This window comes from Eptatretus burgeri, chromosome 7 (assembly GCF_056783735.1).
Source record: "Eptatretus burgeri isolate ZD-2024b chromosome 7, Ebu_testis_v1, whole genome shotgun sequence".
Taxonomy (NCBI): domain Eukaryota; kingdom Metazoa; phylum Chordata; class Myxini; order Myxiniformes; family Myxinidae; genus Eptatretus; species Eptatretus burgeri.
In genome coordinates this window covers 28,604,292-28,630,806 of record NC_140967.1, presented here as the reverse complement: position 1 = coordinate 28,630,806, position 26,515 = coordinate 28,604,292, and the positions used below count along the sequence as shown (strand labels likewise).

The window sequence follows — 26,515 nt, the reverse complement described above, 5'->3', positions numbered from 1 at the left end:
AGGCCGGCCCACTTCATCGGCAGCTGTTGTTTTGCTGCAAGGCCTGTGCCGGCTGGATCGTCTGCAGCTGCTGTGCTGCAAGGCCTGTGCCGGTCGGATTGTCTGCAGCTGTGGTACTTCAAGGCCTGTGCCGGCCAGTTCGTCTGCCGGCTGTGTTTGCCTGCAACGGCCTTCTTCTGCGGGCTGTGTTTGCCTGCTGCCTTTGCCATGCCATGCCCACTGCCCCTGCTCACCAGCCCCCGTTCAATTTTTGCTTTGCCCCCCCCCCCTGTTCATTGCCATGTGCGCCAGGATCAAGGCAACAGTTTGCAAGCTGCAAGAACTGCCCTGTTGGCAGCTACAACACGGGCCTGCAGTGGCGGCCCGTGCCCCGTGTTTGCGTCCATCCATTCATCCATCCATTCGTTGTGTTCATTGCGTGTGCCACTTGAGCTGGCACGGAGACTGCATTTGTGCAGCCCATGCACCGTTGTGGTTCACTGCGTTCAGTTCAAAAAGGGAAGGCCTTGGACTGCGTGTGAGCAGCCGGCCACGTTCCCTGTCACCTGCATTGTTTGAGCCAGAGACTGCATGCGGGCAGCCTGGCTCCCTGGTAACTGCTTTCTTTTTGCAGAGTTCAGTGATCCTGGGCCATGGTTTAGTGTAAAATTGGTAAGTTAAGGTTAAGATGTACTGTAAATATGAGTGCGCCCCCGGCATGTTTGTCTTCGCGCCGGCAATTTTATTTAAGTCGTCCGTGTGAGTGAGTTTGTTTAGGTAGTTACTCAGCCCTTAGGTTATTTATTTTGGGGACACGAATACCATGAATGTCGCACTCAGGGATCCGTAGGTAAAATGTACTAGGGGAAAACTACACATGATGGCACACGAAAATTTGACGACTTGGGACGAGTCTGTAAAAAGGGGAGGGGGTAGTGTTGTGGTTGACGAAATTCACAAACCACCATTCAGGTCCCTTAGGTGAGATATCTCGGTAAGTATATGTGTAGTTAGGCCCAAACCCGTTGTCTAGAGGGAATAAATGTCATTCATGAGGGCTGCGACTCTTCAGGATAGCCGTTTTTCTTGTACTATCTTTATTTTGGACCAGCCGCCATTATAACCACCAACCACAACGCAGCCATCACAACAACAACCATCAACCACAACGCCGCTTCACCACAACCGCCACGACCTTTACAGTCACAACTCGCCACCATCGCATCACCGTCATCTCGCGCCACTCGTGGGCACCGATGCTGGACTCGTGTAGGGCGCGCACCAAGCAGCGTGTTCAAAAGCATCGCGGACTTTCTGAAGAAAAACGGATCAAAAACGACTCACGCCCACTTTTGTTCCGTCCAATCGGTGAGCGAGGGGCGATTTGGCCCCGCCTCCAGGGCGTTGGAGGGCGGTCGCTATATGCAAATACATGGATCAAAAAGCATTCACGCCCACTTTTCCTCGGGCCAATGGGGAGCCAGCAAGAGAGGTGAAAGGTCGGAGGCAGAGGGTCAAAGATGAAAGAGCAAAGCCACGGGGCTTTTAAAAACGACTGCGTTCATCAGAAGAGTTGAGTTGAAGTTGGCAGTTCGCAGTTGGGAGTTCGCGGAGCCAGGACGAGTCAAGAGAGGAGACGGAGAGGGCGATCGGACGAAGCTGTGGAGAGGCGGCGGCGGCGAAGGCGGTTGAGGGGGTGCTCGCGTCGGATTCGGGGAACTGCGGAGGGAGAGGCCGGCGGCGCGACCGAGGTCGTGGTGGAGACGCTCGTCGCGGGACCCGGGATTTTGTGAAATCCTCCTTTCCCCGAGCATCAGCAACCCCCTCCTGTTTCCCCCCGCGCTGAGATAGTGCGACAAAAGGGGGCCCCCTTCCCACCCCCTACCAGACACTGTCCGCGAGGCCGCGGAGTTGAGGCACCACCGCCACTTCGCGTCTCATCATCTGACGGGTCGGCCCGACACGGTCTCGGCCCCAGGCCCGCCTACCCCCCTCATCCTGGAGGGTGGTTCTCTTTTTTTTTGCTTTGGGAATATGTGTTGTCGGCGCCGTCTGTGAAGTAAAATTGTATAAGTGTTGCCGAGTGCCCGGTAGTCGGATAGATCTGCATTGTTGCATTTGCTTTTTGTCTTCTTCTTTTACATGTGCTTTTGGTGGAATTATATATGTGTGCTTTCCGTTCATCGCGAAATAAATGTGCTTATTGTTGAACTGTTTTCCCGCTTCGCTTCGACATTTCTTTCATTGAATCCCCATCTTGCTTCACGTAAAGGGTTGGTCGTGGGCTAAGACGCCCGATAATTAATCGAACCGTCGAGGCCGACGAATAACACCGCTCGGTTATCCCGATAGTACGGAACGGGTCGCTTAAGTGGCCCGTGTCCGAAGTCGACCTGCGGCGAGGTGCGATCGCCCGGTCTACCCTCCGCGTGGGTACTTAGGTAGGTCGAATTTGGCGAGCAACCCTATCCCACGCGGGGGCCGATTGGCTCGATCGCGGTGAGACCGAAAGGTCCACCCGTGACTGGTTCCCGGCGTTAGTCCGAGAGGGTCACGACTGGATTGTCCGTCCGGTGGGCGACGTGCCGCGATTCGAGTTACGTGGCCGTTCGCACGCCGGCGGGCGCGAATCCGCAACAATATTTTTTTTCCGTTTTGAACCCTGTGATCCTCATGCTTCAGTCACATTTGGCTCGGTGGCCGTCGGGTCTAAAAAAAATCTACGGCCACTAGCAATTATAGGGCGGCCGCAGTATTTCCACTGTCACACGATGTAGCAGTCACATACGTTTTTATTTTTCGGGTAGCCGCACGGGGTATTTAGAAATTGTGGAGACCGAAAACGTGGGGGTGCCGTACGGTCTTTGATTTGATGTCGCACGGTGACCTTAGGGCGTCCCTGCGCCGGCCATAGAATTTAAGGCAGACGCAAGGTAGCCTCAAGGTGTCCGCAAGGCAACTGCAGGGGGGCCCTAAGGCGAACGTGCGGCCAAAGGTCTGGTAACGAGTGGGTATATACCAGTTCTTTTTCATATGTATATCATCTCATATCTGTCATAGATTGTGGACCAGATAATATACAGATGGCGCTGGCTTCTTCTTTGATCGCTTCTTTGGAGGCATGGTGATGTGTCTGGTCTGAGCTGTTGGTGAAATGTGATGATGTGTGTGGAAAACACCTATACTCCCATCTCTAGCGGTAGCGCACGGTCGACGCAGACTGCCACGGAGGCCGTACGTAGGACGCACGGCGGGCGTAGGGGAACCGTGCGTCGGCCCTTCGTTGCCCGCAGGTAGTCACACAGACCGCAAGGCCACCGTACGATGAACACAGGGACGCCTTGGGACTACCCTACAGCGACCGTGGAAATAGTGCGGCCGCCGTAATTTTTTTTTTAGGGTTGGCAAAATTCATTTTTCATTGATAAGAGCCTACGGCAGCCGCACAAATAAAGCAAGCCCACCGTACGCCGTACGTACGGTCGACATGGAACACATGTACGTCATGGCTACGGATTGTCGAATTGCTACGGCCAACCTAGAAATGAAAAAAGTTGTAACTCCGCGCTACAATTCCACGGAGACTCCTACGGCCTGTAAAAGATAGCCATACACCCTAGTGCCACCCTGAGGCCACCTCAGAAACTCTGCGGCCGCCGCACGTTTCTGTCAATTCAGGGGGGGGGGGGGTACGGCCGCCGTATCCTAGCCGTGGAGCTAATGTGACTGTGGAGTAAATCACCACCACTGGCGCCTGAACAGGGCATCAAATCCAAAAAGAAATTGTTGCATATTTCAGGTGTCCACCAATGTTGATTGTATGTAAAGTGTTTCATGAATAAAAACGTTTAGAAATGTGCCCATAATTGCATTTTTTGATGTTTGACCTTTTAACCCTGCCCCAGGGGGTGGAACGTGGGGATAAAAATGGCACTCGTGCATAACCCCTATAATGACACAAAAAAGTTCAATACTCAACAATAATTCTTACGGTCTGGCAGGAAGGTACATTTGCCTCTGAGCCATCTAGCCTGGGTTTGAATTTCGGCGCAGCAACAAACTATCATCCTTGTGTCTCACAGGTAGGAAGACATCAATACATGCACTGTCCTCGGATGGACGTTGAAGGGGGAATCCCATCTGCTAGCATTAGTTGGTGGACATTACAGATCCCAGAACTGAGTGAGCTATCGTCGGCACCATGAATAAATTCTAAATTCCTGCCTTGACCTACAGGGGTTTTTGCTTCAGCGGCACAACCGTGCCGTGCGGACAGAGTACATCTAACAAATTTGAGTGACGAAAATAATGGGCAGGAAATGTAAATCCAATGCTTCACCATATACACTAGCTTAATTAATTTCATTGGCATCAAGGCAATAAGCAATCCAACATTTGTCCTTGCTCACCAGAAGCTTGGCCTGATGCTTCTTGAGAAACTGAGTGCGTAGTGGGTTGGAAAAGCCCTGCTGTTACAGGAATCATCACATCACCTGCAAAACAGCCAACCAGATTCTATACCAGCTATCATCAGGAAGCTGCGTGTAAGAGAAAAAGTAAATACTATGTCATATTATACCGTTATAAAATTAAATTGAGCAAATATTCGAAAGCATTTGCATCACTAAATATTGAGCAAGTCAAAATAATTACTCATACATGCTGGAAATTCAATCTGCAGATGAAGGAGCAATGTGTCTGACTTCCGGTCTGCTGTAAATCAAATAAAATGACGAATGAGACAGATTCACTCATGTACCCCATCATGGAAGTACAGAACTTGCCTTGCAGGGAAATAAAATCCACCGGCTCTTGTTCAGTTTCTACTTCTTTGGGTAATCCTGGAAAATATGAGGGATGTACAGAACATTAACGTAACCATTGCGGTGTCAACAATCCTATTTCCAAAAGCAAATAGATTTGCAAAGCATTCTTAACGAGAGATTTCAGAGAACATGATATCCCCATGCAGTGGTCAGGTATAGGATATATATATATATATATATATATATATATATATATATATATAGTTGTGGTTGACGAAATTCACAAACCACCATTCAGGTCCCTTAGGTGAGATATCTCGGTAAGTATATGTGTAGTTAGGCCCAAACCCGTTGTCTAGAGGGAATAAATGTCATTCATGAGGGCTGCGACTCTTCAGGATAGCCGTTTTTCTTTTACTATCTTTATTTTGGACCAGCCGCCATTATTACCACCACCAACCACGTCTCAACAGCCATCACAACAACCACAACGCCGCTTCACAACAACAACCACCAACCACAACGCCGCTTCACAACAACCACCAACCACAACGCCGCTTCACCACAACCGCCACGACCTTTACCGTCACAACTCGCCACCATCACATCACCGTCATCTCGCGCCACTCGTGGGCACCGATGCTGGACTCGTGCGGGGCGCGCACCGAGCAGCGTGTTCAAAAACATCACGGACTTTCCACAGAAAAACGGATCAAAAACGAATCACGCCCACTTTTGTTCCGTCCAATCGGTGAGCGAGGGGCGATTTGGCCCCGCCTCCAGGGCGTTGGAGGGCGGTCGCTATATGCAAATTCATGGATCAAAAAGCATTCACGCCCACTTTTCCTCGGGCCAATGGGGAGCCAGCAAGAGAGGTGAAGGGTCGGAGGCAGAGGGTCAAGGGTGAAAGAGCGAAGCCACGGGGCTTATAAAAACGACTGCGTTCGTCAGACAAGTTGAGTAAGAGAGTTCAGTTGGAAGTTGAGTAGGAGTTCAGTTGGAGTTGGGAAAAAGAGTTCAGTTGGAAGTTGAGGAGGAGTTCAGTTGGAAGTTGAGAGTTGAGTGTGCGGAATTCAACAGAGTCGTCGGTGGAGCTGGAAAGAAGTGGTACTAGTCGGAGTGAAGAGGACGGAGCTGTGGAGAGGTGACGGCGGCGAAGGCGGACGAGGGGGTGCTCGCGTCGGTGCCGGGAGCTGCACACCAGAGAGGCCAGCAACGCGACCGAGGTGGAGGAGGAGACGCTCGCCGCGGGACCCGAGTCAGGGTGAAATCCTCCTTTCCCCGAGCATCAGCAACCCCCTCCTGTTTCCCCCCGCGCTGAGATAGTGCGACAAAGGGGGCCCCCTTCCCACCCCCTACCAGACACTGTCCGCGAGGCCCGCGGAGTTGAGGCACCACCGCCGCTCAGCGTCTCATCATCAGACGGGTAGGCCCGACACGGTCTCGGCCCCAGGCCCGCCTACCCCCCTCATCCTGGAGGGTGGTTCTCTTTTCTTTTGCTTTGGGAATATGTGTTGTCGGCGCTGTCTGTGAAGTAAAATTGTATAAGTGTTGCCGTGTGCCCGGTAGTCGGAGAGATCTGCATTGTTGCATTTGCTTTTTGTGTAATATTGCGTTGTCTTCTTCTTCTTTTACATTTGCTTTTGGTGTAATTGTATATGTGTGCTTTCCGTTCATCGCGAAATAAATGTGCTTATTGTTGAACTGTTTTCCCGCTTCGCTTCGTCATTTCTTTCATTGAATCCCCATCTTGCTTCACGTAAAGGGTTGGTCGTGGGCTAAGACGCCCGATAATTAATCGAACCGTCGAGGCCGACGAATAACACCGCTCGGTTATCCCGATAGTACGGAACGGGTCGCTTAAGTGGCCCGTGTCCGAAGTCGACCTGCGGCGAGGTGCGATCGCCCGGTCTACCCTCTGTGTGGGTACTTAGGTAGGTCGAATTTGGCGAGCAACCCTATCCCACGCGGGGGCCGATTGGCACGATCGCGGTGAGACCGAGAGGTCCACCCGTGACTGGTTCCTGGCGTTAGTCCGAGAGGGTCACGACTGGATTGTCCGTCCGGTGGGCGACGTGCCGCGATTCGAGTTACGTGACCGTCAGCATGCCGGCGGGCGCGAATCCGCAACAATATATATATATATATATATATATATATATATATATATATATATATATATATATATATATATATATATGTGTATCTATATATGCATGTGTATATATATATATATATATATATATATATATATATATATATATATATATATATATATATATATATATATATATATATATATATATATATATATATATATATATATATACACATGCATATATAGATACACATACATATATATATATATATATATATATATAGATATATATACATATACACATATATAGATATATATATACACATATACATATATATATACATATATACATACACATATACACATATATACATATATATATATATATATATATATATATATATATATATATATATATATATATACATACACATATACACATATATAGATACACATATATATATATATATATATATATATATATATATATATATATATATATATATATATATACACACACATATACATATACATATACATACATACATACATACATACATATAACAACACTGTCGGACCCCACGATTTGCAGATTCGCAGACACTGTGTATTTGCAGATCACAAAGTGTGACCTGCTTCGACATTCATGGATTGGCTTTTTTTATTTTATTTTTTATTTTTTAACACTTCAGGACTGGTCTCCTATCTCCCCTAAGAAATTAGAAATCAGCCAACATCACAGCATTACATAAAAGGTGCAAAAGTGGATCCCCTTAACTCCAGCCCAATTAGCTAACTGTACTTCCAATCATCAGCAAGGTCATGGAATCCATCATCCCAGTTGACATAAAATCGTTCCTTTTCTCCAACAGCCTCATCTCAGATCATCAATTCGGATTCAGACCCGGTCACTCTACCTTGAACATGCTGCTTCTACTCTCCCAACAATGGATGGACGCATTCAATATCAGATATGAGATCAAGACCGTCTCTTTGGAATATCTCGAGCTTTTGACACAGTCTGGCACCCTGCCTTGCTCTCCAAACTGTCTGCCTATATAATCCAAGGCGAACTCCACTCATGGATTACTGACTTCCTCCCCTCTCGTCAACATGTGGCTCTCAACGGAACCCTTTCATCTTCTCTCCCTGTCAAGGCTGGAGTACCCCAAGGCAGTGTTCTTGGCAGCATCCTATTCCTAATCTTCATCAATGATCTCAATGACTGGAAAATCCTCTTTCTCTTTGCTGATGACTCCACTCTCTGCCATGACATCTCTCATCCTTCTGGCAGACAGGCAGCAGCGGTCAAACACAATTATACTTATGTATCCATATTGTCCACTCTTTGCGTTTTCCTTTACCCCTCATCGTTACCTGCATCCCTTGTTTGTCAGTCTCAGACTACTTTCTCCCTCTGCCCTGCTGTTGGTGTTTCCCCTTTTTCTTCTGCTTTTATTTCCTTTGTTATGTTGTGTCCTGATTTGTTCGGTGTAATTACTCTTCCACAATTTTTACTTACGAAATCTAAAGATTTCATAAGTATATTGATGACTTCAGTCTTCTGTTTGTGCGTTTGTAGGCACGATAACTCGAGAACCGAAGAAGCTACCAATGTCAAATTAGACCACGTGATTCAGGAGGGTGATGGCTAGCGCTGATTAGATTTTGGTCAAAATCGGTCAAATGTCAAGGTCACAGTAAGGTCAAACATAATTCCGTAAATTCATGTGGAGAAATGGAGTATTTTTGCTTCGCTCGACGTTACGAGTTCGTTTTAACTTCGATTTTAATTTTGTCTTCGGTTTTTGCGATCGCTTAGGATGCTTAAAACTCGGTTGTCGAAATTCTGGTAAAAATCGGATGTTTTGGAGACGTTTTAAGATTGTATAAAAAATATTTCACTCGACGCGTCACGGGTCGTCACGTGGTGCAGTGCGCTCGAGCAGACGCGTTGTTGAATCACGTAAAGGTTTCGCGTGTGCACACTGATGGTGTTTTCGATAAAGATGGTGTTTAAAAGTCATTATTTATCCCAATAAAGGTTATCGTCGCATGCCTGACTCGCTAAGCCGTCGGATTATGTAAAGAATGTTGGTGGATGGCCGAATATTACGGTTTTGTGACTGATAAAATAATATAAAATAATTGCGTGGAGAAATGGAGATTTTTGATTCGGTCGACGTTACGATTTTTGATGGTTTGGTACAGAATCATCGTAGAAACTTCTGGTTTGCGTCGCTACCTTCTCTAGAGACAGCTTTTATTCGACAAGGTCAGAGGTCAAGTTGACGATTTCGTAAGTACCAGTCTATGACTGCTTGTTTTTTAATTAAAACAATGCCGTGACGTTTGTAGCATTTTTAGAGAATATACCCCTTAACCTACCTCTTCCTTAACAGTGTGGACCTCAAACATCTGGGGCCTTCGCTCAAACCTGAAAGATCTTTCCATACAGGTTGCCACTGACAAAGCAGACAGAATCTGCTGAACAGAAACTTTCCTCCTTTAAGACGTCTCTAACTCCCCAGTATCTCTCCCTGGTTACTCCCTCCTCCAGTATGAGACGTGAGCCTCGTCTGGTGGTGGAGTTGCTCTCTTCAAAGACTATTCCTCTCTCCATGCACTGCCCTCACCCCCTCCCCCCCCCAAGGAATATCTCTGGCTATGGCTTCCCTCCATTCCCACCTCATGTTTATTTGCGTGTTGTACCATCCACCAAACAGTGATGACTCCATTTACATTTATCTCTATCTCTATCTCTCTCTCTCCGACAACATGGACCAACTTCCATCCTCTCATACCAACTCTCCATACCTCATATGTGGTGACTTAAATTGTACCCACACCCAGCCAACGGGCATGATGACCTCTCGCACCTGCCATGGCACTTCAGCAAAAGACTTCTGCGACTCATTGGGACTGACACGGTCCTTCAACTTTCCGACCCAGATCTCAACCAACGGTACTCCATCTCTTCTGGATCTGATTTTGACCAATTTACCTGAAAATGTGGTCTTCATCCACTCCAATCACTTCATCTGACCACATGCTTGTCAAAGTAGATAATCTCTTTGGCTGTTTTTAGAGAACCACCCCAGTGCCGTCGAGTCTGGCGTTTCACTCAGATCAACTGGCAGGGTCGTCAAGCAGCCATCAAACTTCGAGACTGGTCTTCCATCGCTAATTTCTCCAGCATAAACTTGTCCTGGGAATTCTTTCAAGGAAACTTCTTCTTTCTCTCATGCACAGGTTTATCCCATCGAGTCTTCAGTTGTCCTACCCTTCCTCCCGCCCTTGGTATACTCAAGCTTGCGGCGAGGCAGTTGTCCTGAAACAACTTTCCTTCCCTTCATGGAAGGCAAATCCAACTGAAGGCAATCTCAGTTCCTTCCACAAAGCTCGGAACATAAGTGGGTCTACCCTCAGGAGAGTCTGAAAACATCTTTCTAATTTCAAGTCTGAACTCTCAAACCTGTTTCCCTCCTCCAAATCCTGGTGGTGTCTAGTTAAGTGTTTCTGGTGCATGTTCCCCCTCCATCCCCTCCCTTACCTCAAATGGCCACACACACAGCTGACACTGCACATGAAAAGGCTGAATGCCTAAACTCCGTGCTTGCTTCGAAATCTTTTGTCCCAAGCCCAACGCTTTCTGTACCCACCTTACCCAGTCGCACCCAGCTGCTCCTGGACTCTGTGCCCTTTTCTCATGACAAAGTGGAGAGCTTGTCATCAAACCTCGATTCAGATTCTGCAACCGGTCCAGACAGCATCAACCCACGTGTCCTAAAAACCTGCTCTGCTACTCTTGCTCACACTCGCTCTGTTCTATTCACCCTCTCAATTTCTCAAGGTCATTTCCCTCTGCCTGGAAATCAGCAAACGTGACCACTCTACCTAAAAAAGATGCAAAATCAGATCCCTGCAACTGCAGACGAATCGGCCCTCTCCCAATCATCAGCAAGGTTATGGAATCAATCATCGCTTCAGACATTAAATCCTTCCTCTTCTCCAATGGCTTCATTTCTGATCATCAATTTAGATTCAGACCAGGTCACTCCACCCTGGATATGCTGCTTCTGCTCTTCCAACAATGGATGGAGATCCTTAATGCCAGACATGAAATCAGAGCCATCTCTCCAGAGATATTACGTGCTTTCAATACGGTCTGGCACTCCACCCTGTTCACCAAACTCTCTTCCTATGGAATCAAAGACCATCTCCACTCATGCTGGGCAGACTTCCTCTCCTGTCACAGCAAACATGTGGTCCTTAATGGAGTTCTCTCATCTTCTCTTCCTGTCCAGGCTAGAGTTCCTCAAGGCAGTGTTCTGGGCCCTGTTCTTTTTCTGATTTTGATCAATGATCTCTCCAACTCTCGAGAAAATCCTCCATCTCTTTGCTGATGACTCCACCCTCTGCTGTACCATTTGTCATCTCTCAGATCGGCAAGCAGCAGCTTCTTCACTCTCTGCAGATCTGTATAAAACCACAAGCTGGTCCAACATGTGGAACATCTTTCAATCCTGGAAAATCTCACTCTCATGATGTCTCTCCGAAAGGACCGCTCTCCGCTCTGGGCTGGTGCTCCCGCCTCTCACCTTTCTCGGCCTCACGCTGCGGAAACCAAAGCATTTAGGATCATTGGTTTCTCCCGCAATGAGGCTGATTCTTTGGGTCTCATTCTCACTGCAGGCAGGTCGGTGGTCTTTCTGTCTTATATCGTCTCCTCTCCAGTCTTGCTGCGATGTGTCCCATCCCCCCCCACCCCCCCCATATTTCCGCAGGGTGCTCAAGGTCCTCCAGTAACCCCCTTCTGGTAAATCGAAAATCAAGAATCACTGCTCACCTTCACTCTAATTCCTCTTCTCCCACCTTTGGAATAAACTCCCACCCTCTCTTCAATCCCATTCTTCCCTCCAGGCCTTCAAAACAGCTGTTCACCACCATCTCTTATCTTACCCCATCCAAAGCCTCAATCTTTTCTTCCCCCACGAATCCACCACAAACCCACCTCCTTCAAATTCCCTGCAATGTCCATCTTGTATACCCCGTGTTCCCCACCCCATCCCTCTCCCTTCCACAGATCTAATGTTTCTGTTCCCCACTGTTTTGTCCTTCCCTCTCCCGCCACTTTTTCCTCATGCCCCCCTTGCTGTGCACTGTGTGTTCGCTTTGATACAAGCCTCGACAATGTATACAAAAAAAAAAGCTCTCCAAATTTCAAGTTAATTGGATTAAAATTGAGGATTTTAGAAATTTGTCCTATGTTGACCTTTTCACCTATGGTGACCACAAAAATAATAGGTGGTTGAATTCAGTGACATGATATGTAAATCCTTTTTTAAAATTTTAACTGAAGCGGATGAAAATTGAGGATTTAGAAAATTTGGCCCAAGTTGGCCTTTTGGCATATTTTGACCTTTTGGCCTAAGTTTACCTCAAAATTAATGTGTTTGAATTCAGCGACCTGACAAGAAAATGCTCTTCAAATTTCAAGTCAATCAGATGAAAATTAAGGATTTTAGAAATTTGGCCTATGTTGACCTCAAAATTAAGAGGTGGTTGAATTTGGTGACCTGATATGCAAATGCTCTTCAAATTTCAAGTCAATTGAATGAAAATTGACAATTTTAAAATTTGCCCTATTTTGGGTTGACTTTTGGTCTATGTTGACTTTTTGACCTAAGATAACCTCAAGAGTAATAGGTAGTTGAGTTCACTGACTTTAACGGTAAATCCTGTTCAAATTTCAAGTCAATTGGGTGGAAATTGAGGATTTTAGAAAATTTGGCTGAAATTGGCCTATTGGCCTATGTCGACCTTTTTGATCGACCAAATTTTACAAAACTTCAATGCGTGACTGTCGCAGTGTCAGTGACATTAATCTCTGGAAATTTCAGAGCGATTGGTTAAGCGGTTTGGGCTGGAGGCGAGCGTACAGACAAACACACAAACAAACACAAACAGAGGCGATCAACATTCTTGTCAAATATTTTTTAATTTTTTTGCCAATTAACAAACATACAGAGGGGTGAAAACATAACCTCCTTCACCTTTGGCGGAGGAGGTAATAATGAGGTAGAGCCTTGCCGAGGTCGACAGATTGCAGTAAATCTGGGAATGAATGATCGATATCAAAGTGGATTTGCGAGCGCGCACGAACATGATTATTTTCAGTAATATGCTCGTCAAAGCCTATACTGCCAGCAGTCAACTATCTCTACATTTAATGAAACAGAGAAGTATTTTTAGCTTCAGCTTTTTTTCAAATCTTGTGATGAAATAAGCATGGTTCTCATATGTGTGTGCACAGACCAAGGGCTATGGCCCTTGCCATAAACAACTTGTAAACTAGAAGAGAACTCGTTAGAGCGCGTACCTCCGCCAGGTTGATTAGTTTACGTTTTGTATCCCACCGATAGGCCGGATCTGAATTCAGACCTGAACTAATACTTAAATTGGCTTGTTCTGTTTACCTAACTAACTCATCCACCAAGTCTCATCTGAATCCATCCGAACTTTTTGAGATATCATGCCATATACCCATTTTAGCGCCATCACTCTATGGTGAAGAATCACAAATTGAATCAATTCGTCCTCGTCACACATACAACCTGCCCACCAAGTTTCATCCGAATCCCTCCATAACTTTTTGAGATATCCTGCTCACAGACAGACAAACAAACAGACAGACAGAGGTGAAAACATAACCTCCACCCACCTTTGGTGGGCAGAAGTAACAATGTGACATCTAAACACTTGATTACATCAAAGCAAGGCGAAAACAATGCTTGCCTTGAGGAATCGAGAAATCCATCCCATCTCGTTCAATTTTTACTTCTCTGGCTAACCCTGCAACATAGTCACATTTTAACAAATGTAGTCTCATCAGACCACATCATACATAGGATTAAATCAGTATGTAACTTCAGTGGTTTCTTTGAAAGAAAAAGCCAAATAAAAAAGCAGAGCAAATTGAACAGTTTTAAATGGATAGATGGGACGTTGAATCACATATTGAGAGAATATTTGCTGAAATAACATTACAATATTTAAACCATTGCAATTACATGATAAAGTTTTCTTCATACATTAACACCACCAATGGGAACTTCCACGGCCCAACAAGTTAAATACAATAGACTTGTCAACACGAAGTCCGAGGTGAATTTTAATGGAACCAAAAATAAACGAGAACGGCACTCGGCAGAGCACATCCCTCCGCAAGGCTAAACAGTTTACGTTTTGTATCCCACTGGTAGGCTGGATCTGCATCCAGACATGAACCAAAATCAAATCAGCTTGTTCTCATCATCTACCCAACTTGTCCACAACATTTTGAAAAACCATGCCATAGATCGTTTTTTTGTTCCATCTTTCAATGGTGAAGAATCACCAGATAATTTTTTTTTTTAATTCTTGGATCCGGATTTTCACCAAAATCATATCAATTCGTCCTTGTCACACACCCACCCTGTCCACCAAGTTTCATCCGAATCCGTCCATAACATTTTGAAATATCATGTTATACAGTACATAGTTTTTATCCCCATCACTCAATAGTGAAGTCACTTAAAAAAAAAATTCTACAGGATGGTTCAAAAGTCAGGAAACACATGGAATAATTACTTTTCCTTTTCTTTTGCAGATCAATGTACGAGCCGTGAATCTCTCGGAAGATCATAGTGTACGCTGTGAAGATTCAGGACACAGAACATTTGAAGCAACGTATTGCTGACGCATGTGCTCAAATTCAGCCCGATGTCCTTGAAAGAGTGGTCATAGACTGGAAAAAGCGAGTCTAGAAATGTCTGAACTTAGGACAACATATCGAACACACATTATAAGAATATATTCTCAATTAAATCTTCAAATGAAGTTTTTCTTTGTAATTAATGTAAAAGTAATTATTCCCTGTGTTTCCTGACTTTTGAACCACCCTGTAGTACGTATCCAGACCTGGATCGAGACCTAATCAATCTGGAACCAAAATCTAATCAATTCGTCGTTTTCACACACCCAAACTGTCCATAAAGTTTCATCCAAATCCATCCACAACTTTTTAAGATATCCTACTCACAGTCAAACAACCAGACAGGAGTGAAGCCAAAACCTCCATCCACCTTCAGTGGCAGAGATAATTAAAATTCTCATTAATTTCATCAAAAATCATCTCAACGATATTTTTGACCAGTTTTTTTTTTTGAAACCGAAAACTGGTGGGATGCTTGTATGAGGTATGCAGGACAAAGGCATCAGGCAGACATCCAGCGTACTTTAACATTAACGGCAAGGACATATTGTACACGAGATGTGACCTGGGTTTCCAGCATTATGAACCTCAGTTGAGAAGATAACAATAAACAGACAAAACCCAAGAGTCTACAAAACATGGAATCATAATTTCTTGTTTTTAAGCTAGTCATGGTGGCAAAAGTTCTACATATCTTCTTCTTCTTTTTTCGGCTAGCTCCCGTTAGGGGTCGCCACAGCGGATCAACAGTCTCCATTTCGCTCTATCCTCCACATCTTCCATTGACACTGCAACCACCCGCCTGTCCGCCTCACCGTATCCATGAACCTCTTCTTTGGCCTTCCTCTTCTGCCTGGCGGCTCCATCTTCAACATCCTTCTCACGATATACTCCGCTTCCCTCCTGTGCACATGTCCAAACCATCTCAATCTCGCCTCTCTCACTTTGTCTCCAAACCGTCCTACCTGCGCTGTCCCTCTAATATCCTTATTCCTTATCCTGTCCATCCTCGTCACTCCCAACGAGAATCGCAGGATCTTTAACTCTGCCACCTCCAGCTCCGCTTCCTGTCTTTTTGTTAGTGCCACCGCCTCCAAACCATACAACATAGCTGGTCTCACTACCGTCTTATATACTTTCCCCTTCACTCTTGCAGCTACCCTTCTGTCACAAATCACTCCTGCAACTCTTCTCCACCCACTCCATCCTGCCTGCACTCTCTTTTTCACTTCTCTCACACACTCTCCGTTACTTTGGACAGTTGATCCCAAGTATTTAAACCCATCCACCTTCCCCACCGCAACTCCCTGCAACGGCACCATACCACCACCCTCCCTCTCATTTACGCACATGTACTCCGTCTTACTCCGACTGACTATCATTCCCCTTCTCTCCAGTGCGTACCTCCACCTCTCAAGGCTCGCCTCAGCCTGCTCCCTACAGATCATGATGTCATCCACGAACATCATAGTCCATGGGGACTCCAGTCTGATCTCATCTGTAAACCTGTCCATCACCATTGCAAACAGGAAAGGGCTCAGAGTCGATCCTTGGTGCAATCCCACTTTTACCTTAAACCGGTCCGTCATTCCTACCGCACACCTCACCGCTGTCACACTGTCCTCATACATATCCTGCACGATCCTCACATACTTCTCCAACACTCCCGACTTCCTCATACAATGCCACAACTCCTCTCTTGGCACCCTATCATAAGCTTTCTCTAAATCCACAAACACAATGTAACTCCTTCTGGCCTTCCCTATACTTCTCCATCAACATTCTCAAAGCAAACATCGCATCAGTGGTGCTCTTTCCTGGCATAAACCCATTTTTCTGCTCACAAATCATCACCTCTCCTCTCAACCTTGCTTCCACTACTCTTTCCCACAACTTCATGGTGTGGCTTAACAACTTTATCCCTCTGTAATTTCCACAGCTCTGCACATCACCCTTATTCTTGAAAATCGGAACCAGTACACTTAATCTCCACTCCTCCGGCATCCTCTCACTTTCCAAGACTTTATGAAACAATCTGGTTAACAACCCCACTGCCATCTCTCCTAAGCACTTCCATGCCTCCACTGGTATGTCATCTGGGCCAACCGCCTTTCCACTTTTCATCTTCTTCATAGCAGTCCTCACTTCATCCTTACTGATCCACCCCACTTCCAGATTCACTATCTCCACCTCTTCCAACCTTCTCTCTCTCTCTCTCTCATTTTCTTCATTCATCAGCTCCTCAAAGTACTCCATCCACCTTCTCAACACACTCTCCTCACTCGTCAGCACATTCCCATTTACGCCCTTTATCACCCTAACCTGCAGCACATCCTTCCCAGCTGGGTCCCTCTGTCTTGCCAATCGGTATAAATCCTTTTCCCCTTCTTTTGTATCCAACTTCTCATACAGCTCGCCATATGCCTTTTCCTTGGCCTTTGCCACCTCTCTTTTTGCCTTTCGCCGCCACTCCTTGTACTCCTGCCTACTTTCTTCATCTCTCTGACTATCCCACTTCCTTATACTTTCCTGTACTTCCTCGTTCCACCACCAAGTCTCCTTGTCTTCCTTCCTCTGTCCAGATGTCACACCAAGTACCTTCCTAGCTATCTCCCTCACCACTTCTGCTGTAGTTGCCCAATCATCCCACCCATCTTTACCACCATCTAACGCCTGTCTCACCTCCTCCCTAAATTTCACGCAACAGTCTTCCTCCTTCAGCTTCCACCATCTGGTCCTTGGTTCAGCCCTCACTCTCTTCCTCAACCTCACCTCCAGTCATCCTAAAGACCACCAATCGATGCTGTCGAGCGACACTCCCCTGCAACAACCTTACAGTCACTAATCTCTTTCAGGTTGCATCTCCTACTTAAGATGTAATCCACCTGTGTGCACTTTCCTCCACTCTTGTATGTCACCCTGTGTTCCTCCTTCTTCTTGAAATACGTATTTACCACTGCCATTTCCATTCCTTTTGCAAACTCTACCACCATTTGCCCTTCCACATTTCTCTTGTTGAGACCGTTGAGCAAAAGTTCTACATTTGAACTCCCTTTATCCAAAGTGAGGCTGGAAAGATAGCCGAGGCCCTAGAGGTATGCATACTAGCCTCTGAGATGTCCAACCTGGGTTAGAATCTCGGCCCAGGTACAAGCTGTCACCCCGGTGTTTTTTCGGCAGGGAGATGTACCAATTTGTGTGCCGTCCCTCCAATGGACGTTAAACTGGGCATCCCGTCTGCCAGCATTAGTTGGTGGACATTAATGATCCCACGGTGTCCTTTGCAAAGAGTAGGTGAGTTATCGTCGGCACTGAACAAATTACAAATTCCTGCCTGGACTGCAGGCAGCAAATGGTCTGGTATTCTTGGAGGTTCCTTGACACCAGGTTGGACTGCTTGCTCTCACAGAGTGTGGTTGCTGCCTAAGCAGAGGCTTCTGCACTATAAACAAATTGAACTGGTCTTTCGCACGTTTCATGTGAATGGCCTCCTTCACACACGATGGACAACCAACATGTAACACCAAATGGCAGGAATTGCATGTTACATGATGAGTGTGCTTAATAGCCGTTATAACTATCTTTACCTCTGCCACTGAAGGTGGCCAGCGATTATGTATACTCGAGTCGTAACCTCTACAACCGAAGGTGGACGGATGTAATGTTTTCATGCCTGATTTCTCTGTCTGTCTGTGAGCAGGTATGACAAAAAGTTATGCACGGATTCAGATGAAACTTGGTGGACAGGTTGGGTGTGTGATAAGGACGAATTGGTTCAATTTTGGTGAAGATCCAGATGCTATAATTTTTAAGTGATTCTTTGCAATTGAGAGATGGGGAAAAAAGGATGCATCTCTAAAGGTTATGGACTGGTTATGACAAAACTTGGTGGATGAGTCGGGGAGATGACAAGAACAAGGCGATTAGATTCTCATTAAGGTATACATGCAGATCTGGCCCATCAGTGGGATACAAAATGCAAACTTCAGTCTGGCGGAGGAATGCTCTCTAAGTAGTGCCGTTCTCATTAACCTCCACCATCGAAGATGGACGGAGGTAACTGTTTTCACCGTCTGTTTATTTGTTTGTGAACAGTATTACGGAAAAACTCCTGGACGGATTTTGACGAAACTTGGTGGGGGGATTAGGTATGGTCCAAGGATCATGCCATTAGATTTCGACTTGGTCCAAATCCAATATGGCCGCTATGGCGGCCATTTTGAAAAAAATATTTGAATTTTTGTTTTTGCATTTTTAACCTCCGCCATCTTCGAAGATGGAGGTTACTGTTTTCACCCCTTTGTTTTTGTTTGTGAACAGTATTACGGAAAAAAACTCCTCGACGGATTTCGACGAAACTTGGTGGGGGGTTAGGTATGGTCCAAGGATCATGCCATTAAATTTTGGACTTGGTCCCCCCCCCCAAAAAAATTTAGAGAAAATTTTTTTTTGGGCATTTCTACATGTTTTAAGTGATTTCCACCCCCCCCCCCAAAAAAAAAAAGAGAAAAAAAATTTTTTGCAACTTTTTTTTTTTCAACAATTTCGATTTTTTTTTTTTTTGCATTTCTACATGTTTTAAGTGATTTCCAACCCCCCCCCAAATGTTGGAGAAAAGAACTATAACTGTCAGCACTGTTGACATCATATTTAATAAATAAGATATAAGGTTCACTTGAGTGACCCAGCAGTATTGGCGGCGGAGGTTTTGCACTCTCCCGATTGCTCCCCCTCGAGTTGCATTTCTAAATGTTTTAATTGATTTCCAACCAACAAAAAATAAATTTGTTAGAGAGAAAAAAAAAATTTTGCATTTTTTGTTCAAAAAAAATTTCGATTTTATTTGAAAAATTAGAATTTTTTTTTTTGCATTTCTACATGTTTTAAGTGATTTCCAACCCCAAAACAAAAAAAATTAGAGAAAAAAAGTTAGAAATTTTGCACCTTTTTTTTCAAAAAAATTGATTTTTTTTGGCATTTCTGCATGCACGTCAATCTAGTTTAGTTTATTCAATCGTGGTTCAGTAGAGTCTGATCCGTTTTGACCGACAATGAATAGGATATCAGGTTCACTTAAGTGACCCAGCAGGATTGGCGGCGGAGGTTTTGCACTCTACCGAGTGCTCCCCCTCCAGTTTCAAAAAGTTTTGCTTCAATATTTGATCTGAAGATGTGTTTAAATGCCACAATTTGGATAAAAATAATTATTTGAAAGGACAGTATTGAGACCTTTCTCCAATTGCTGAAACTCATAAAATAGACCAAGCAAGCCACTTAGTTTACTTTGCAGAGAAACATGAAACACCTCATAAAATACTGATTCTCTTACTGTTTTCATCAGAATGTTCACCCCATTCATCAGTGTAAATGTCGTGGTTCCTTCCCTCCTGCAGGTAGGTTTCAATATCACGAGATGATCCCGCAGAGGCTTGGGGATGGTTACTTTCTTCTGAATCTGTGTCTATAGATCCTGGCAAATTGGTTGTGAAATTTTCCTCACACCGATTCAGTGGAAGCATGACTCTTGCTACGGATAGGAAATGGGACAAAACATCATCAACATGTTGTCTACGTATTATGAATGTAAAATAAAGTAGTTTTTACCATCCCTATGATATCTGACCACATGCTATGCTGCCCCCAGCTTTCCAAACCCAAGCATTATTTCCCCCTGTTCTTGTCTTTCCCCCACATTTTCTGATGTTTCTCTTTAAACCTCCAGCCCTGATATGGTTTCCCACACACACACACATTGTAGTCCCCAATATCAAAATCAAATGTCTGTGTAGGCAATGCTTACCAATCTCTGAATCATTTTCCTGCTTGGTACACAAGTTTTGAATTATTGTTGTGCCAACTTCCTGGGCCACTTCGATGTCTTCCATCCTCGAGCATTCCTCTCCATCAGATTCAGGTATTGCTATGAGACAGTGCAACTTCTGGGCACAGCTGAAGAGCTCGTGACTCATGCTATTCAGCATGGAGCAAAGTACAGCTACCAATGTGGGGCTTGTGACCTGATCAGTAAAAGCTGTGTTGAGTCCCTTGCCTGTCGACACACAGTGCGCCTCCACAAAATGGCGGATCTCAGCATACACTGCAAATGGAAGCTTCTGTTTCGCCAAAGTGAAGAGCTCAGCCCTTACAGGAGCTGGCTCAGCACAAGCACGAAACATTCCAAGACTCTCAATGCCCAGCTCCTTGACGATTGCCCTGGAAGTCTCTGCTGTCAGGCCCTCAGACAGAAGCCAAGCCGCAAAGGGACAAGAATTGTACCGATCTTCTGGAGCCATTTCCTGGCACAAACAAATAACACACAAATAAATAAAACCGAAAACCCATACCATACTGCTGACAGAATGATGGTGCGACCAAAGCAGTTTATGGGCAAGGGTTAAACTGGATGGTTTGCCAATGCTTTCCCAGCATTGTCTTATCAGGAATGACTCGGCCGGGATTTCAACTACTGGCCTCCCAGACTCAGAGCGGATGCTCTAACCATTACACTACCGAGTCTGGTACAAATACACAATGCACGAACACAAACACATGTCGTTTTTTCATTTTCTCTTTCAAACAATACACACACACACACACACACACACACACACACACACACACACACACACACACACACACACACACACACACACACACACACACACACACACACACACACACACACACACACACACACACACACACACACACACGACACCAATGGATTTAAGAAGATGGTGGAACTGAGCCAGATGGACAAGTGTAGGTTCTGCAAGACAGAAACAGATAGTACTAGTCACGTGCTTTCGGGATGGAAAAACTATCAGAACAACTTTACACACAACGGCACAACAAAGTATGCAAAGTGATTCATTGGCATATCTGCAAAAATTTCAACATCCCAGTTACTGAAGACTAATGGAAACATGAACCAAGGGCAATCCTTGAAAATAAGGACGCTATGCTCACGTATGACTTGATGATCCCATCAAGCATGAACATAGAAAACAGAAGGCACTCGGTGGAGCACATACCTTCACCAAGTAATGCCTGATCCACAAGAACATATGGGGCCCAATACATTTTTGAGATATCGTGCTATATATCGTTTTTGGTCCCATCTCATTGGTGAAGAATCACTTTAAAATTAAATAATTCTCGAATCCAGATCCGGATTCGGATCTTCACCAAAATCGAATCAATTCGTCCTTGCGACACACCCAACCTGTCGACCAAGCTTCATCTGAATGTGTCCACAACTTTTTGAGATATCGTGCAATATATTAGTTGAGCCATATCTGTCGATGGTGAAAAATCACTTAAAAAATTGATCAGATCCAGATTCTGATCTTCACCAAAACTGAATCAATTTTTCCTTCCTTGTCACACACCGAACGTGTCCACCAAGTTTCGTCCGAATCCGTCAACAACTTTTTGAGATATCCTGCACACAATCAGACAAACAAGAAGACGTCATGCAGAGCACGATAATTGCAAAATCCATAAAACAAATTTGACCTCAAAAATAATTGTTGGTTGAATTCAATGACCAAATATGCAACTCTTCAAATTTCAAGTGAATCGGATGAAAATTGAGGATTTTAGAAATACCACACAAGTTGTTGACCTCTGGCCTGTTGACCTTTTGACCTGAAAAACAATAGGCTTCTTCCTTATGCCAAATTCGACCACGTGGTGAAATTTCGTGAAAATCGGTTTAATATTGTAACCTGCAAGCGATAGATAGAGAGGCAGACAGACTGAATAACAAAATCGACAAATCAATATACGTACTTCAAAAATCCTCGATGTTGCAAGTAACAAACAGAAAGGGGTGAAAACATAAACTCCTTCAACTTCGGTGGCGGAGGTAACAAAGCCTTGCGACTGGACATCATTCTCAGGAACAAAAAGGAAAGGACAGCATTGCTGATCGAGATATCAGTACCCAGCAATTTCGGCTTAAATAATGCAGAAATCAAGAAAATTACCAAATACCGGACCTCAAAAATTAGATCACAAACGAATATGACCAGAAAATAAAATAATAAAATAATAATAAATACATATAAATATATATATATATATATATATATATATATATATATATTTACACTGATGAGCCAAAACATTATGACCACCTGCCTAATATGCTGTTGGTCCTCCGTGTGCCACCAAAACAGCGCCGACCCGTCGAGGCATGGACTCTACAAGACCTCTGAAGGTGTCCTGTGGTATCTGGCACCAAAACATTAGTAGCGGATCCTTCAAGTCCTGTAAGTTGTGAGGTGGAGCCGCCGTGGATCAGACTTGTTGGTCCAGTACATCCTATGAATGCTCAATCGGATTGAGATCTGGAGAATTTGGAGGTCAGGCCAACACCGTGAACACCTCATCGTGTTGCTCAAACCATTCCCGAACAATATGTGCAGTGTGGCAGGGCGCATTATCCTGCTGAAAGAGGCCACTGCCATGAAAGGGTGTACCTGGTCTGTAACGATGTTTAGGTAGGTGACACGTGTCAAATTGACGTCCACATGAATGGCCGGACCGGGATTTCCCAGCAGAACATTTCCCAGAGCATCACACTCCCTCCACTGGCTTATCATCTTCCCACAGTGCATCCTGGTGCCATCACTTCCCCAGGTAAACGGCACACACGTACACGGCCATCCACGTGATCTAAAAGAAAACGAGACTCATCGGACCAGACGACCTTCTTCCACTGCCCTAAGGTCTAGTTCCGACACTCGCGTGCCCATTGTAGGCGCATTCGACAGTGGATAGGGGTCATCATGGGCACTCTGACCGGTCTGTGACTACGCAGCCCCATACGCAGCAGGGTGTGATGCACTGTGGATTGTGACACATTCCTCCCATGGCCACCATTAACATTTTCTGTGACTTGTGCCACAGTAGACCTTCTGTCGGTTCGGACAAGACGGGATAGCCTTCGTTGCCCTCTCGCGCATCGATGAGCCTTGGGCACCCAACACCCTGTCGCCGGTTTGTAGTTTGTCCCTCCTCGGACCACTGTTGGTAGGTATTCATCACTGCTGACCGGGAGCACCCCACAAGCTTTGCCGTTTCAGAGATTCTCTGACCCAGCCATCTGGCCATAACAATTTGGTCCTTGTCAAAGTCACTCAGGTCTTTACTCTTGCCCATTTCTCCTGCAATCCAACACATCAACTTCAAGAACTGACTGATCACTTGCTGCCTAATATATCCCACCCCTTGACAGGTGCCATTGTAAAGGCCCAGTCACACCTTGACGTTTTAGCCAACGTATGCCGATTTTTGAATTTTTTTTCTAAAACGCTGGCACACGTTGAATACGTTATGGGTAAGTTTTGATAACATTGAGAGCACGCTGAAAAACACTGCCATACGTCGTTGTACGTTGGCTTTAAACGTTGTACTTTTCGGTTGTCCTCAAATTTTTTCATGCTTGAAATTTCACGACGTATGCCGGCGTATGACTCACACGTTCCGCTACGCTGGCCACAAGTTGTATGCACGGTCTGCGATCGTTGACAGACGTCAACACATGCTACTTGTAAGTTAATCATAAGTTGAGACACGCCGACGTAATGTTTAGCGTACCCGAAACTTATTTCTAACCTATGATTAACGTGTTGTTGGCACGTTACGCGATCGTTGCCACACGTCGACAGACGTTACTTTTAAGTTACTCATAGGCTGAAAGACGTCGGTATAATGGATCGTCCTTGCGTCAGCGTCCACGGCCACGGCCAGGACACTTATTTGCAGCATTCTTCAAACTTTTCTTCGGCATGACGAGGATGTTCACACTTCGATGTCTAGCTTGGCTATGATTCCAATTGTCCATCGGCAGCGTCTATTTAAAATAGTCGAGTTTGAGCGTTTTAACACGTTCAGAAGAAACGCTTCAAATTTCAAAACCTCAGCGTCAAAAAACAAAGGCGAGTGACAGCAATTTAAATCGTTCATTGTAAACAATGAAAATAGTTGAGTGGTACCGTTTAAAAGTCGTTGAGTGTAAAAAAATCCAATTGTTGAGCGCAAGCGTCTACTTTCAATAGTGGGGTTTGAGCGATTTAGCACGTTCAATAGAAACGATTAAAATTTCCGAGCGCCAGCGTCAAAAAACAAAGGCGAGTGACAGCAATTTAAATCGTTCATTGTAAACAATGAAAATGGCTGAGTGGTACCGTTTAAAAGTCGTTGAGTGTAAAAAAAATCCAATTGTTGAGCGCAAGCGTCTACTTTCAATAGTGGAGATGCAGCCATTTAAATCGTTGAGTGGCAGCCTATGAACCTACCCGTGGACACGCGGACGCAAGGAGGATCCATCATAACCCACACCCTCCCCCTCACACTCACCTACTACTGCCAACATGAACAAACTACTACTAATACTAATACTAATACTGCTGACATGGACATCGACTCAAAAAGGAACTCGAAAACACTGTTCGGTTCCCCTTTTATGAGCAGCATTTTTATATACCAATTCCCAAAACTGCTGGGAACTCGTCTTTATATGGCAGTTGTAACCTAGAAACACGTTCATTTTTTTTTTTGTCAACCGGAAGACGTCATTGGAATACGTCTACATACGTCGATGTGTGTTGGGACTACATAAAGAATTGGTTCAAAGCACGTCAAACGTAAGTTAGAAATAAGTTTCACGTAAAAAAGACATTACCGCGACGTGTTTCGACTTATGAGTAGCTTATAAGTAGCCTTTGTGGACGTGTGTAAGCGTCCACATATCGTGTGTAAAACTTATCCCCATCGCATGCGGAACGTGTGTCATACGCCGAGTACGTCGTAAAATTTTGAACATGTTTAAAATTTCTTGACGTACTCTACTTACTACGACGTATGATAGCATACTTTAGCGTTGTACTCACGTATACCAAACTTACTCATACCATATTTGACGTGCCCCAACGTTTTAGACACATTTTTCTTAGGTCGGCATACGTTGGCAATATCGCCAAGGTGTGACCGCGATGTTGACACTTCCATTTCTACGGCAGTTATGATTCGAATCGTTGTGCGTCAGCCTTTTAATAGGCTACGTCACGACATCGTCGGCGATGCGTGCAACGCGCTATGCCTAAGTTAGACTATCGTTGGGCATCGGTTGTGTAGGCCTACAACAGGTTCAGCATTCGTTGGTATAAGTTATCTATAACACAACGAAACGTTCTGTGTCCATTACTAATATGTTATGCATACGACCAACTCGTTATGAATACGTCCGAATCTTAAAAAAAAAAAACATCAAAAATTCAACGTCAGCCAGCGTTTTACATACATTTTAATACGTTGCCATCGCTGGCTAAAACGTCAAGGTGTGACCGGGCCTTAACAAGATAATCAATGTTATTCACTTCACCTGTCAGTGGTCACAATGTTTTGGCTCATCAGTGTACGTATATATATATATATATAGTACCACAAGCAAACTACAATTGGAGGCAGTCCGGGGTTCGGTGAAGATTCTGAAGATAATCTTTAGAACAAAACACTGAGAACAATGTTGAACAGCTTGGTCCATGAACTGTGATCCCTTGCTGAAGTGGACGTGGATACATCGAGTCTTGGGAAGACTTTGTTCCTCCTTCTCAAACTCACAAATGGAGATAACAACCAGACAGACAGACAGACACACACACGACGACGACCAGTGAAAGTAAGGACAGTCAGTTCAAAATACAAATTGACCTCACCCCTTATAAAGGGGGAGCAGGAGCAGGAGGAGCTGGAGGAGAAGAGGAAGAAGGAGGAGGAGAAGAGGAAGAAGAAGAAGAGGAAGAAGTTTTACATCAACTCGAGGTGGTTAAAAGTGTGGCTCAGAGAAGCAAAGCAACAATGAAATTTCAGGCATTAGCCCTTGAAAGGAGCCTGAAACTTCAGCTT

General features: G+C 44.9%; 1 protein-coding gene across 5 annotated transcripts in view; it reads right to left on the bottom strand.

Annotated features, from left to right (window-relative positions):
* Window positions 1-26,515, bottom strand: part of LOC147022897 (uncharacterized) — a 44,168-nt gene that overhangs the window by 5,933 nt on the left and 11,720 nt on the right. For 3 of the 5 annotated variants that reach the window (XM_085887852.1, XM_085887854.1, XM_085887855.1), the window contains exons 2-6: window positions 20,400-20,895; window positions 19,929-20,126; window positions 13,642-13,698; window positions 4,764-4,820; window positions 4,389-4,472 (exon numbers count right to left, since the gene is read on the bottom strand). In XM_085887852.1, the coding sequence (XP_085743978.1) occupies window positions 4,389-4,472; window positions 4,764-4,820; window positions 13,642-13,698; window positions 19,929-20,126; window positions 20,400-20,895 (892 nt within the window). Of the gene's footprint in view, window positions 1-4,388; window positions 4,473-4,763; window positions 4,821-13,641; window positions 13,699-19,928; window positions 20,127-20,399; window positions 20,896-21,990; window positions 22,044-26,515 lie in introns of all 5 variants that reach the window. The other 2 variants (XM_085887853.1, XM_085887856.1) reach the window with 2 other exon arrangements.